At 39.6% G+C, this 15,303-nt stretch overlaps 1 protein-coding gene across 2 annotated transcripts in view; it reads left to right on the forward strand.

The window, feature by feature from the left end:
• Positions 1-15,303, forward strand: part of MDFIC (MyoD family inhibitor domain containing) — an 82,068-nt gene that overhangs the window by 55,461 nt on the left and 11,304 nt on the right. The window contains exons 3-4 of one of the 2 annotated variants that reach the window (XR_015697777.1): positions 9,081-9,347; positions 11,733-11,868. Coding sequence is in view for 1 of the 2 variants with exons in the window: in XM_087723632.1 (XP_087579758.1) it covers positions 9,081-9,347 (267 nt within the window). In the remaining variant the exon portion in view is untranslated. The remainder of the gene's footprint in view (positions 1-9,080; positions 9,348-11,732; positions 11,869-15,303) is intronic. The other variant, XM_087723632.1, reaches the window with a different exon arrangement.

A 15,303-nucleotide genomic window follows, 5' to 3' on the forward strand; every position in this document is an offset into this window, starting at 1 on the left:
CCGGCAACCAGTGCAGGCCTCCTAAAAGGGGTGTAACATGGGAGCACCTAGGTGCTCCCATGATAACCCGCGTAGCGGCATTCTGGACCAGTTGAAGCCTCCGGGTGCTCTTCAAGGGCAGCCCCATGTAGAGAGCATTACAGTAGTCCAAGCGAGAAAGGACGAGGGCATGAGTGACTGTGCACAGAGCATCCCAATCCAGGAAGGGGCACAACTGACGTACCAGGCGAACCTGGTAAAAGGTCCCCCTGGTCACGGCCGTTAGGTGTTCTTCTAAACTAAGCCGCATATCCAGGAGGATGCCCAGATTGTGGGCCCTCTTTGAGGGGGCTAAAATTTCTCCCCCGCCATCAAAGATGGAACAAGAGCACAAATCGACATGACGGAAACCACAGCAACTCAGTCTTGGAGGGATTGATCTTGAGCCTGTTCCCATCCAGATCCGCACAGCCTCCAGGCATCGGGACATCATGTCGAGGGCATCGTTTATTAATAAATCATTGTTTAAAGACAGCTATAAAGGTATAATATTGTGAGGGCCTGTGGAGAGGAGAGGTGAGATAAACAGTAAATAAATTTTAGTCAACTACAATAATAACAATAAAATGTTAATGGATAATATTTAATGATACATACAGGTGTGTTATGGGGGGGAATGCTTAGATATCTTACTTAACTGAATTTGTTTTAGAATATGTCATAAAGGTGTAATGTTATTGGAGATCTATTGAAACTGCAAATGAACGCCAGTAGGTGGTTGTGTCCTTAAATATAAATGATTCTAGATAAAAATATGTTTAAATAATGGTAACCAAATGAGAATTGTGGTACAGGGATAGTAAAATACATAATTTTTCTTTCTTGACTTAAAATGTACAACTCGTTTTGAATGAAGTATATGTAAGGATTCTGGAAGAAATGCACGGAATATACTTGTAACCAATTGATACGCTTTCTACAAGATGTAACGAAAGATTATTCTTTTTTTGTGTGTTTTTGTTTAACTAAAACAATAAAAAAAATTCTCAAAAAAAAGATATTGAGACTTTGGAAAAAATATAAAGAAGAGCAACTATGATGATTAAGGGCCTGGAGACAAAAACATATGAAGAACAGTTGGGAATGGCCAGTCTAGAGAAAAGAAGGACTAAGGTGACATGATAGCAGTATTCCAGTATTTGAGGACTGCCACAAAGAAGAGGGAGTCAACTTATTTTCCAAAGCAACAAAAAGAAAGTCAAGAAACAATGGATGGAAACTAATCAAGAAGAAAAGCAACTTGGAATTAAGGAGAAACTTCCCAACTATGAGGGCAATTAACCAGTGGAACAGCTTGCCTTCTCTCAAAAAGAGAGACTGGAAGCGCCACCACGGGAACAGTTGGGAAATAGCAGAGCTCTGATGGGCTTCGTGAAAATCCCAGCTGGACGCTCACTGTCAGGGACTCTCGGGTTGGAGCCTGTTATGGAGGAAGAGGTACAAAATATCTTGCAAACCAAAGAGCAAGTTCCTCGAAAGGTCCAAGGTAAAGCTCTTCAAACTGGCAGCGGAAGCGGCAGCAGCTTTAATGGGCGCTTTAACATCGGGGCCTCCGGACCAAGCTATCTGAGCAGGAGAGGTGTTGGAACAAAGTGCTGGACCTGGGAGAAACAGTGATCAACCCAAGATAAAGAAACTTTAAATTTGGATTAAAAAGAGACCCAGAGCGGAATTTAGTGGCTATTTGACAGATGGGGGATTTAACAGAGAGCGAGAGAGCGAGAGTCCTAGAAAATTTTTATTCCCAAAAAGTGGACCTGGAAACATTAAAAACAATAAAATCACTTGGGGAGTATTTTCCTTTCTTTCTTTTGCTACCTTTTCATATATATCTTTTTGGAATAAAACGGATTTTGACAGCTTTTGGCAGCTAGAACACATTTGCCTTAAGCGGAGAGGGAGACATCTAGTGGTGAAAAGAAGATACTACAAGAACTAACAAAATTTGTCTGAAGACACATCTGCACAACCTTTGAATGTAACAAAAAAAGAGTGACTTTGAAGCTGTTAGAACTAGCAAGGAGGATTTATTTTTGTAACAGTGTTTGGACTGGACTTACTGTTTTGGTGGAAGATAAAATGCAAATAAAAAGTGGAAGTCGATTCAGAAATTGAAAATAATTGCAAATAAGAAAAGGGAAATAAGAACTCTGTGATATAATAGAGAAAGCTTAAAAATTTGGATGTATAATGAAATACTTGATATGTTAAAAATGCACATGAAACACTACATGGGAAAAAATAGTGGAAACTCAGAGGGAACATTTAGAACAAGAAGAAAGAGAAAAGGAGAAAGAAAAGGGATTATATGAAGATCAGGAAGATATCATAGAAGAAAAAGAGATTGAAAAAGAAAATAATTTAGATGATTATACTGGGATTTACAGTTATATACCCAAAGGAGACAAGGGAGAAGTGGCCCCCCAAAAGGAAAATAGCGAAGGTGGAATCAACGGGGAAAGAAGGGGAGGAAATTGGTGAGAGATACTGAAATAACACAATTAAAAGGAGAAAAAAGATTGGAAAGGGAAAATACAGGAATTTTAAGATCAAGAAAAAGAAAAAAAACTAGGCAAATGGCTGGAGAGAAGAAAATATGAGAGAAATGAAGTTCCTGAGAGAGTAAGAGAAAATGGTTGAAAGAAGGAATGAAAGAAAAGGATTTACTAATAGAATAGAATGAAACTTAGTAAATATAGCCAAAGGTATATATTCAATAAAATGTGTGGAATATAGATTAAAATTACTACTTGTGGATAACTAATTAATTGAAATGTTTACTATATCAAATTAAACTTGAGAATATGTATTATTAGTAAAACAGAATAATAGATGGAATTGGTATGTTAAATTTGATTAATTTTGAGAGGCAAAAGGATATTGTTTATATATTAAGAAAAAAATAAATGAAGTGGGAGAATATGGAATAAAAATAAGATGACTAAAATATAAAATGGAAATGTGATGTAAAATATAATATGCATAATAGAAGATGTAAAGGGGGGGAGCAGGACAACACTTGTTCATAAAATAAATTAAAATATGTAACAAAAAATAAATAAAAAACTTTGTTAAAAAGTTGTAGGTGCTTTATCACAGAAGATTTTAAAGAAAAGACTGGACAGCCATATAACTGAAATGGTATAGAGTTTCCTGCTTGAGCAGGAGGTTAAACTAAAAGACCTCCAAGTTCCTTCCTGCTCAATTATTACATTGGCTTGCAGGGATGTACAATTTAGCTCCTACCCAGTCTAAACTGTTTTGCATCGTGCATTCATTTCTATGATTTTGGAACCATTTGTCACTTTCTAGTGCTGCCTTTAGGGTTGTTTCTACATCCTTCCCTATTTGAGGCTTCATTTTGTCTTGTGCACAGGTGGTGACTGGTACAGCAAGTTGGTGGGATGGAATAACTGGTCAGATTACCTCCAGTTTGGTGCTGTTGTATTATGGTATCCTAGACAGGACATCTGCCAAGAATTTTTTTTCTTCCCAGGATGTAGGGCAAAGTAAAATTAAAACAGTTAAAGTATTGAACCCAACGGACTTATTTGGGTGACAAAGTTGTTTTGCCTCCTCCTAGGAAATTTGAGAGACCGCCTCCTGCCAATTACCTCCCTGCGTCCCATCAGATCGCACAGAGTAGGCCTCCTCCGAATTCCATCCGCCAGTCAGTGCCGACTGGCGACTACGCGGAGGAGAGCCTTCTCAGTTGCAGCTCCGACATTATGGAACAACCTCCCCGTGGAGATCCGTACCCTCACCACAGTCCAGGCCTTCCGCACAGCCCTCAAGAACTGGCTATCCCGTCAGGCCTGGGGATAGGATTACTCTCACCCCGCCCGAATGTTGAGTGAATGTTGTGTTTTTATGACCAATTTCCTTTAATCACGATTTTTTTTCTTCTTAAGTTTTGTCTTGCACCCCCTTCCCTTTATTGTTGTAAGCCGCCCTGAGTCCCCTCAGGGAAAAGGGCGGCATATAAATTTGCAATAAAACATAAAAAACATAAACAGAAATGCCAACAAGTTAGGAGCATGCAGCACATTGTGTAAGCCTCCTTTTCCCAGGCCTCCCACTACTGCTCAGTTTTGGTGAGTTTTCTGGAAATATTTGCACACGGTTGTGAGGCGCTTGCTTATTTTTCTGTAAGAGGTACTGCCCTTACAGCTACATCATTGGCATCTGCCTGAATGAGGAATGGAGTTGTCAGGTCCCATTTATCTGTACAAATGTTCAATCTGTTGGAAGGGGGGGTTGGGTTACGCTTGCATGGGGTTTTCTTTGTTCTTTTTCTCGACTTTGATGTATCAACGTTATCATCCCAAAGGTACAGGAGGGAACTAGAAGAAAAGCTATACTGGACCTAATTCTTACTAATAGAGAAAAAGTGATAGAGGGAGTTGAAGTTGCTGGAACTTTGGGCAAGAATGACTATGTCATATTGGAATTCAATATAATGCAACATAAGCAATAGAATATAATCTAACCAGCATCTTAAAATGTTGTGGCCCAGCAGGAGCCATTGGAGCTGCCACCAGACTCCGACAGTGAGGGGCCCTATGAGTCGGCTCTGGAGGATGTGGAGGACACTGGACAGGGTGCCGTCTCTGAGCAGGGCGCAGAGAGGCTGGTTGGCCACTAGGAGTCTCCTGAGCCTTGGACCAGTGGGGAGGAGAAAGGGAGTCTGATCCCGATGTCATACATTGGAGCAGTGGGGAGGAGCCAAGGGAGTTGTTCCTGGATGCCCGGCAATGCCGGGCAGATCGACGTAGAAAGCAGCTACACAGTTACCAAAGATAATTGGACCCAGGTGATTGTAATTAGGCTTCTCTCAAACTAGTATTTAAAGAGAGACTGGGAGGAGCCTGGTTTTGCAGGATTCAATGTCATTCCTAACGCTGGAGAAGCTGTTATCTGTCAAAGTCTGAGTTGCTGCCAAGGTTCTTATCTGTTTGTTATGCTTGGCTTTCAGCCCCTGAGGTTTTGGTTTCTTGCTAATAAAGTGCTGTGACATTCTAGTTAAGCTTGTCTCGGCATTCGTTACTGGATGGAGGAGGGGGTCAGAACATTAAACTAAAAGAGCTGATTTTAACAAACTCAGAGACAGCCTAAGAAAAATTCCATGGATGGCAATCCTAAAGGGAAAACAACTCAAGAAGCACGGAAAACTCTGAAAAACATCATCATAAAATAAAGTAAGCACAAGGTTCTTCCTTTAGGCCCACTGTCACACCTGGAAGCCATCTTTTACAGCCAGTACTCTTCAATATCTTCATAAATGATTTAGATGAGGGAATAGAAGGGGAACTCATCACATTTGCAGATGACACTGTTGGAAGGCATAGCCAAACCTCAGAAGACAAGCTCAGGATCCAATAAAATCTTGACGGACTTGAACAATGGGCCCTATACAACAAAATGAAATTTAATGTGGGAAAAAGCAAGCAGTTAGGCAGGAAAAACCAAAGGTACAAATACAGATTGGGTGAAACCTCGCTAAAAAAATTAACTCTGAGAGGGATCTTGGAATCCAAGTGGACAATGACTTACATATAAGTCAGTAGTGTGCAGCAGCAGGCAAAAAAGATAATACAATTCTTAGTTGTATAAACAGAGGCATAGAATCAAAATCACATGAAGTATTACTGCCGATATATAAAGTCTTAGTAAGAACATGGAATACTGCAACCAGTTTTGGTCACCACATTACAAAAATGTATTGAGACTTTGGAAAAAGTGCAAAGCAGAGCAACTAAGAAGATTAAAGGCCTGGAGACAAAAACATGAACAGTTGCAGGATTTGGGTTTGGCTAGTTTGGAGGGGGGAGAGGGGGGACATGATAGTAGTATTCCAGTATTTGAGAGGTTGCCGCAAAGAGGAAGGGGTCAGCTTATTTTGGATAAGAGGGCATCAGAGGGCAGGACAAGAAACCATGGATGGAAACTAATGAAGGAAAGAAGCAACCAATGGAATTAAGTAGAAACTTCCTAACAGTGAGGACAATTAATCAGTGGAATTGCTTGTCATCAGATGTTGTGGCTGCTTCACCACTAGAAATTTTTGAGAAGAAACTGGATAGTCATTTGTCTGAAATGATATAGGCAGCGAACCTATGGCACGCATGCCACAGGTGGCACATGGATGCATTTGTCAGGGGAAGCGAGGCGCTGCCCTGTCAGCTGGCCAGTGCGCATGTGCACACTGGCCAACTGAGTTCACCCTTTTTTAAAGCCATTTTTCACCCTCCCCAGGCTCCTATAAAGCCTCTGGAGCCTGAGGAGGATGAAAAAAAGCATGCAAAAAATGGGGTGTGTGAGTACCTATAGTGCATGCATACGCACTGGGGGGTGTTCGTGTGTTGCATTATGAGTGTGGCACACCTGCACACAACACCCCCCTGCACTCCCCCCGCTTACGGCACGCGACCCAAAAAAGGTTTGCCATCGCTGGTATAGGGTCTCCTGCTTAAGCAGAAAACCTTGAAGGTCCCTTCCATCTCTATTCTGATTGATTGAGATTCTTGCCTACCTTTGTCCCTAGATGTTATCAGAGGTTCATTCAGGTCCTACTGAGATAAAAAGAGTCTCAGTGAAGAGACCATATTTTGGTGCTTGTTTAATTTATTTAATAAAGTTAATCAATGTTAATATACCAGTGTGTAAAATTTCATTTAGTTCAAAAGACTGATTGTAGGGGTACTTTAAAAAAAACCAGGGATGACTTGAGCCAGCCCAACCCAACCTCTCAATATTTTTGCCTTTCTTCTCCACAATGAAGTTCTTACTATTCAGTTCTAGACATGCCTCACTTAAATACATTTCTGAATAACTCCATAGAAAGAATATTAAACCCTCAAAAAGAATGCAAAACTCTCCCCCCCAGCAATTAATAGAAAGAGGTTTCTAATCTTGTCCTGTCATTTACTTTTTAGTAACTTGGAGGTACATCTGTAATATATGCAAGGATTACTTTGTGTATAATCCAGAAATTAGTGAATATATTCCACTACTATATGAAATATTTTAAAATATTTTCATCAGAACCTGTTTGCTTATTGAAAGCCCAAAGGATTTCTATCCTAGTTGTTTTAGGACGTGTATTTTATGAGGTCCACATGCATAAACCAATATAAAAACATTCCTAACGTAGATTTTCTATAATAACAAATAGGTATGGTGGTTTCAAAGTTCTGCCTTGGTATTTTTTTCAAAGGCAACCAAAATATATTTTTTCTGGATTACCAGTATTTTTGGAGTATAAGACGCTCCGAAGTATAAGTGCCTAGCTTTTGGGGAGAAAAACAAGGGAAAAATATCTTCCTCTGCCTCCCAGCAATTTGCCTCCCTGCAACAAACAGCAAACAGTATAGACAATATACATTGTTTGTAGTGTTATGTTTCAGACTATAGTTGTACAGATGCTGTTAAAATTGATGTGCTTTCTGGAAGTATAGTTATTTTCTGCTATTTAAAAGAATAGCACTTTTTAAAACAATAGTACTGGGCCTCTTCAGATCAAGCATTTATTTTAAAAAGCTTATTCATTTTGTTAAGTTGTCTAGAATAATAAAGCAGTCTTTAAAAAATAAGTGTAATGATTTGAACATTCTATAGGCATTTATAGCAATTGACTTACCTCCTTGCAGCAACAGCCTGATTAGCTGAGGAAAAAAAAATCTGCCTCTGCCTCCCAGCAATTTGCCTGGTGGAGCAAACAGCAAGTTTCACTTTCAATTTTTCCTGATTGTCAGCTGTTTCAAGCTGCAGGGATTGCTATAGCCTATTGAAGCTCCCATTTGCTGCAAAGAGGTAAATTGCTGGGAGGCAGAGGCCAAAAGGTTCGGGCCGGTGGGTGGGTGGGGTTACATTCGGTGTATAAGGTGCACCCAAATTTTCACCCTCTTTTAGGGGAAAAAAAGGTGTGTCTTATACTCCCAGGAACTTCTGGAAATGTATATAATTACGTATGGTGTATTATATAAAGAGGGGGAGGGAGAGAGTCTCATTTATTTTGTTTTAGTTTTTATATTCTGCCTTTATAAACTCTTTTTTTGCACTTTTAGCAATATTGTCTTAATGGTTTTTTAAAATTCTAATTTTAGTTTAACAGTCATGGGAACTTGTTGCCTACAGATAAGTTAATTTTTAATCTATGCTAAGAGAAACTTGGTTTGACTCAGAATATTTAACAATCTCTGAGGTTTTAAATCCTTAAAGTATTAATTTCTTACAGTAAATAAGTAAATCTCTTACCATGGTTTCACTTGGAGACCAAAATTAAATCCATAGTTACTGTTTAAAGCAGTGTTTCTCAAACATGGTAACTTAAGATGTGTGGAATGAATTACCCTGCGGATTTGGGGGCATTGAAGTCCATACAACTGAAAACTGGAATATCATCACTGATATATAGTAGCAATTGACCTCAAACTCCAGCTAGTATTATACCTAAATATATTTGTGTAATATGGCAGACCATTTGCTCCAATATCAAATGAAAAATAAAAAAGATTTGAGGAACTTCCTGGATGAGTCCTGGACACTCCTTATAGAAGAAAATTCCATTTGTAGTAAGTCCAACAGAAGGTATATTAGACATACTGATCCAATTAAAGTAGGAGAAAAACATATTTATAGAAAGCTTGATCCAGAAATTTTCACTGCACTGTATAAAATATTTTTCTCTGCATTCAGTGACACTGCTACAGTGATCTCAAGTTTTTTAAATATATATTCAGATCATTCATTTGTAATCAAATATGAGCAGACACTTGATGACTTTATCAGTCCTGAATAATGTGATTTTATAATCAAAGATAATATAACTTATAATAAAAACCCCAAATGTATTAGTTGAAGCAATTTATAATCTAATATATTGCAATCAGTATTTTTAATCTGATGAACTTTCATAGTCAGCAAGGTCTTTACTAGTGTTCTAGGTCATAGTTATGTAAACGTGGCTGAATGTTGGAAAACTTTGTTTAAACAGGTATCATTACAGCAGTTAACTGCCCTAATTCTTTCTTTTTTTAAAGCACAACCTCAGCGTTTGCCTCAGCCAAATGCTTTGCCGCTTGACAAGTATAAGGAAGGAACCAGCAAAAAACAAAATAGCCCAAGAAGTCTGAATAGTGAAAGTGGATTTTGCAGTGGAGTCAAAGTTGATGCACCAGATAACCGAATATTTTCTGCACCTGTTTCCCAAAAGATACACAGAAAAATTCAGTCCAGCCTGTCAGTCAACATTGATAGCAGTAAGAAAAGCCCTGCTTGTTCTCATAAACCAGGTCCTTCTCCTGAAGGTAAGTTGATAACAAAGCCCTGATAATAATTAAGCAATCGTCTAAAAATAATTGAAGAGTCTTGAGTCATGTTTCAGAAGGAAGTAGAAATCATTACTGTAAAACAACTTATTTTACCAAAGGAAAATGTTTGGTGGGAAATTGCAGCAAGTATTTGAAAGAAATGAAAAGTATTTCCTGCTTTCAGATATTTGTTCATCTCACTACTGATCTTGGAGTTTTCTTTAAATTGCTAACTGGCAGTATCTTTACAGAGACAAGAAATGCTTTGTATTTAGGAGATAGGCAAATATTTTAAAATGTGTAATAACTTGTATTTTTGTTATTGACAAGGGCTTAGTACATCCCCAAAAGTCCATATGCTGTATAGAAACCTAATCCTGGGTATGTATGTATTGTGTGTGTGTGTGTGTTTGTATTATATATATATTATATATTATAGTATATATAAAAAATCACACACACACACACACACACACAGATGGAGAGAGAGACAGTTGTAAGTACAGACCAGTTGTAAATGACTTTTTTCAGCATCATTGTAATTGTGAACTGTCACTAAATGAATAGTTCTTAGTGGAGGACCATACAGTTCACAGTTACAATGGTGCTGAAAAAAGTCATTTACAACTGGTTGGTACTTACAACTGTTTCAGCCTGCCTATGCCACATGATTAACATTTGGGTGCTTGGCAACTGGCATGTATTTATGATGGTTGCAGTGTTTCAGGGTCATATGATTGTGATTTGTGACTTTTCTAGCTGGTTTCTAAGAACCAAAGTCAATAGGGGAAGTTGGATTCACTTAACAACCATATCATTTGCTTAACTGCCTCACCAAAAATTTGGTCAAGACTTACTTAGCAATTTAACGATGAACGTTCCAGACTCAGTTGTGATTGTAAATCAAGGATTACCTGTAAATGCTTATTTATTTCCATACCCTCAATATATAAATACATTTTATTCTTGCTTCTTTGGAACCTGTGAATAAACCATTGATCCAACTACAGTAGAAAGAACATCAGAAGTTAAAAAAGAAAAGGAGAACAAGACAAAATATCATTTTATCCCCTTTCATAATCTTCTCTCAACATTATTGTAAATATGCCAGAAACAATTGTTCTGGAAGATTGATCATCTTGGCAATTTCCTCTATTCCCTCCATTTCAAATGTACATTGCTTAACTTTATAAACCTCCTTTTATAGATTACTAGTTGAAGCAGTTTTTATTAATTGACTTGAGCACAGAAGCCACACAATTTTCATTATAATGAGAGAAAAAACAGTTCTCTCTCTCTCTCTCTCTCTCTCTCTCTCTCTCTCTCTCTCTCTCTCTCTCTCTCTCTCTCTCACACACACACACACACACACACACACACACACACCTCTCTATGTATTGAGAACCAATTTAGTGTACTGGTTAAGGCATCAAGCTACAAAACAGAAGCCATGAATTCTACTTCTTCCTTAGGCACAAAGCTGAGCTGGATAAATTACCCAGTTTAAGTAATTTTGACTAATCTCTCTCAGCCCTAGGAAGCAGGCAATGGCAAACCATTCCTGGAAATTGCAGGGACTAATCTAGGCAGTTGCTAGGAGCCAACACTGACCTGAAGGCACAAAATAAATAAATAAAAAGCTGTACTGTATACTATAGAATCATGTTATATAAATACCTTTAAATTGGCTTCCTAACAATTAGTTGGTTAAATCTTGATATATGGAACAATATTTTATGGAATTATTCAATACTGTAGTGAGAGAAGGGCTTGTCCTTTAAAATATTAGGAAAAACTAACCTAAGAAAGAGTAGAATAAATATTATGCAAATTATAAATGTAATGCAAGTGATTTTCAAAACATTATCAATAAACAGTAATAAATCACAGGGAATGTTTCAAGGAATTAAAAAACAAACATGCATATACAATTGCATAGGCATGATCACCAAATGTATGTAGCATCTTGTTTGTTTAGAAATGCATGTTTTCAGCTCTTGACATCGTGTCAAGAGGAGCTCTTGTTTGCTTGTGAGAATTATGTCACCTCACATCTCCTGTCTCCTTTTTCTGATCCTTCAGGTTCTGTATGTAGCTTTTATGATATGCCAATGTCTGAACCACTTGCTTTCAGCCTCTGCAAATTTGTACTTTCCTTCTTTCTTTTAGATACTCTGGTGCTTCCCACCATTCACTGAAGTAATTTAAATGTCACTTTTCTGCTTCTCTCACAGTATTCTCACAGTCTCACTTCAGGTTTGTATCACTGCACCTCCTGCTGCTATAGTGCAATAATCATGTCTGATTTAAATTGAAAAATATAGGGTACAATGCATTTTCTAAAACAAAAAGAACATGTTGTTGACTTCTTGTATTCCTTAGGAATGGCAATTCCTGTATTCCCAATTGTCATCGTTAACTGAATCCCACTGTTGTTAGGCAAAGCAAGTTCTTGTGGCTTTCCACAACCAAAGTTAATGAGGAATCTGGCAGGAAGTTGCAAGTCCCAGGCCTCTAGGTAAGGGAGTGACTACTGCTGATGGGGGAGGGCGTGAAGGGGTATGGAGGAAGTCAGGGAGGGAGCACAAGAATTTCTACACAAATCGAGGAGTGAGTGGGAGAGTATAAGGAAGTATGTATTAGGAGGATCATTGTGGGTTGAGCAAGTCGTGGTGCAGATGTTGGGGAGGATGCACAAGAGGCACATTGTGAGTCAGGGAGGGGTCACAAGTAACATGAGTCATAGAGGGTGCATAAGGGAGTGAGGATTTACAATTGAAGTGTCGAGAAAGCTCCTCCCCTCTCAGAGCAGGTTCTTTTTTCTTGCGGGGAGGCTTCTCAGGTTTTTTCTCCCTCCGGGGGGGGCAGAGCACAGTGGGTCAGCTTGACTTGGCAATTCACAGCACTGTGCCCCTCCTTCCCACAGCGGAAGCAAGCGGAGAGTTTGGGCTTGCCTGTGAAACCTCCCCTTCCCCCTTTCTGCACTTTTGAGAGGGGAGATTTAGTGGGGGGAGGGGAATCCTCAACTTCTCCCTCTTCCTTGTAATGGAGTCTAGCCAAATCAAGCTCAATATCTGCAGCGTGTTCGTACCAAGGCTCTAAACAGCGTGGAATTCGTCTGTTTACGCACTGCTGGTAAACATCTCTGTTGAAGCCATCTGCGAATCGATCTAACAAGGGTTCTTCAGACCATCCCCTCATATAAGCCGATAATTCTTGGAATTCCTGTACATATTTAGGCACAGTCTTTTTCCCCTGTCTGAGGGTCGTAAATTTCAGCCTAGCTCGGCGCTCAGTGAGAGAGTCGTCAAAACACCTCCTCATTGCTGCCATAAAGTCATCAAAATTCCTCAGGAGAGGGGAGTCACTATTATGTAATCCGACCATCCAGTAAGCTGCTTTCTTCTCTAGGGCCATTAACACTATTCTTACTTTAGATTCATCAGAGTCCAGATCAGGCCCATATATTTGCATATAATTCCAGACCTGAATTATAAACAACCCCAAACTGCTAGGTTCTCCATCATAGTTTACGCTTAAGGGTGGGACCTTAGCCATCCGGCGTTGCCTGCCCCCCCTGCTCTCGGAATGTCTCTAGCTGCAGGGGGAGAGGTCGGTGCTGGGTTTTCTTGTGCACATCCCCCTTTGCCCCCCCAGTCTCCCTTAATCTAAGCAATGGGTACCTTCTCTCTAGTTCCTTCGCCCCTTTCCACGGCACTCTCTCGAGCCCAGCGTTCGCCCCATGCCTCTTCGAGGAGTTCATGGCTTGGGACATCTTGTAGTCTTCATCCTTAGAGCCACACCAGTCAGCAGCTGGTTTCCTGGGCCTCCTCGTGACTCCAGTTAGGGCTCATCAGGTTCCTCTTTCTGTCCCACTCCCCAAGTCCACCTGGGTCGAACAGTAGGTTCCTCCACTCTCAGATCAGCCAGCATTTCTGTTAATGATGGTGCTGCCATTGCACCCATTTCTTCTTCCTGGTCGCTGTCGTGTAAAGACATCTTTTTTTTTTTCTTCTGAGAGGGCACCCTCCTCGGAAGGAGTTCGCTCCGGGTTGGGTGCGAGGTGAGACTCAGCTTATTGTCAGGTGCTGCTTCATTTAATAATCAGGAAAGAAACCACTCAACTCCATTCTTGAAATTAAGTGTACTTTTACTAATTACAAATGATAAGTAGCAGAGCAAAGCTGAGTCTGGGTAAATTGGCGCGAAAGCAATAGATATCACGTATAGTTCACTCCCCTTCCCTTGGCACCCCATTCCATAATCCAATAATAATTCACCCAACTGTCAGGTGGGAGATATCTTCAAAAAGCATCATCAGGGTGGAATGCTGGACAATTAGCCTTGGCGGGAAACTCCCTTTCTCCACATGCGCAAAGAGATGGTCAGGACAGCTTCTAGAACACTCCACCAGCACACAATGATTCCCCTCCCAAATACCATCCCCCCCTGCCAGTTTCAATGGCAGCCGAAGCAGCAGCAAAGCAGAGGCTGAAAGCATTGATTACTAGTCGGGCCCCACGCAGGGGCCTAGGACATCATAATGTATTTTCGTAATATGCGTGCAGATCCAAGCAGTGCAGCTTTTTGCATTTGACTGATGGTGATTTTGTCAATTTTTAACTGTTTTAATGTAATTCCAGTGCTTTTGGAATAGGACCCAGTGTGCCAATTACCACTGGAATTACCACTGCTGGTTTGTGCCATAATCGTTGAATTTCGATTTTTAAGTCCTGGCATTTCGCAATTTTTTCATATTCCTTCTCATCAACCCTGCTATCACCTGGTATTGCGATGTCTATGATTGTAACCTTATTTTTCTCAATCAGTGTGATGTCTGGTGTATTATGCGCCAGTATTTTGTCTGTTTGTATGTGAAAATCCCACAAGATCTTGACCATCTGAGTTTCGGTGACTTTTTCAGGCTTATGTTCCCACCAGTTTTTTGCTGTTTTAATATTATAAATTTTGCACAAATTCCAATGGATCATTTGTGCTACTGAATTGTGCCGCAATTTATAATCAGTCTGCGCAATTTTTTTTACAGCAGCTGAGTATGTGATCAACAGTTTCATCAGCTTCTTTGCAAAGTCTGCATTTGGCATCATCAGAGGATTTTTCGATTTTGGCCTTAATGGCATTTGTGCAGATAGCTTGTTCTTGCGTAGCCAGGATTAGTGACTCTGTTTCTTTCTTTAATGTACCTGTTGTTAACCATAACCAAGTTTATCTTTTATTTTTTTCAGAAATTGGCCATGCAATGCTTTGTTCTGCCAGCTCTCCATTCTTGATTTTATCACATCTTTTCTGTATTCTTGTCTGTTGGACCTTCAATAGATTTTTGTTCTTTACTTCGATTAATAGATGTTCTTGACTTTCTTTTAAATAATCAGCCAGTGCATGTTTTTCTTCTTCAACTATTTGCTTCACTTGTAATAATCCTCTGCCACCTGATTTTCGGGGCAGGTACAGTCTATCAGTATCACCACGTGGATGTAAACTGTAGTGCATTGTCATTAGTTTCCTGGTTTTTCGGTCCAAAAGGTCCAAATCAGCTTGTGTCCAGTTAACTATACCAGCTGTGTATCTTATAACTGGTATTGCCCAGGTATTTATGGCCTTGATTGTATTTCCACCATTCAATTTAGATTTCAAAATTTTCCTAACTCTGTTGGTGTACTCTCGCCTGACAATAGTTTTTACTTCTCCATGCTTGATGTTATCCAACTGCAGAATGCCTAAATATTTGTAGGCTTCATTTTCGTTGCATTTAATTAGTTGGCCATTGGGCATTTCAATTCCCTCACATGTAGTGATTTTGCCCCTTTTTATGGATTTTTGGCGCATTTTTCCATGCCAAACTGCATTGAAATATCGGTGCTGAATACTTGGACTGGGTTTGTTAGTGATTGGGTTTCTATTTCTGACTTTCCATAGAGTTTCAAATCATCCA

Source organism: Thamnophis sirtalis, unplaced genomic scaffold (genome assembly GCF_051295495.1).
Source record: "Thamnophis sirtalis isolate CommonGarterSnake01/CBP01778 unplaced genomic scaffold, rThaSir2_p1.2 scaffold_9, whole genome shotgun sequence".
Lineage (NCBI taxonomy): Eukaryota > Metazoa > Chordata > Lepidosauria > Squamata > Natricidae > Thamnophis > Thamnophis sirtalis.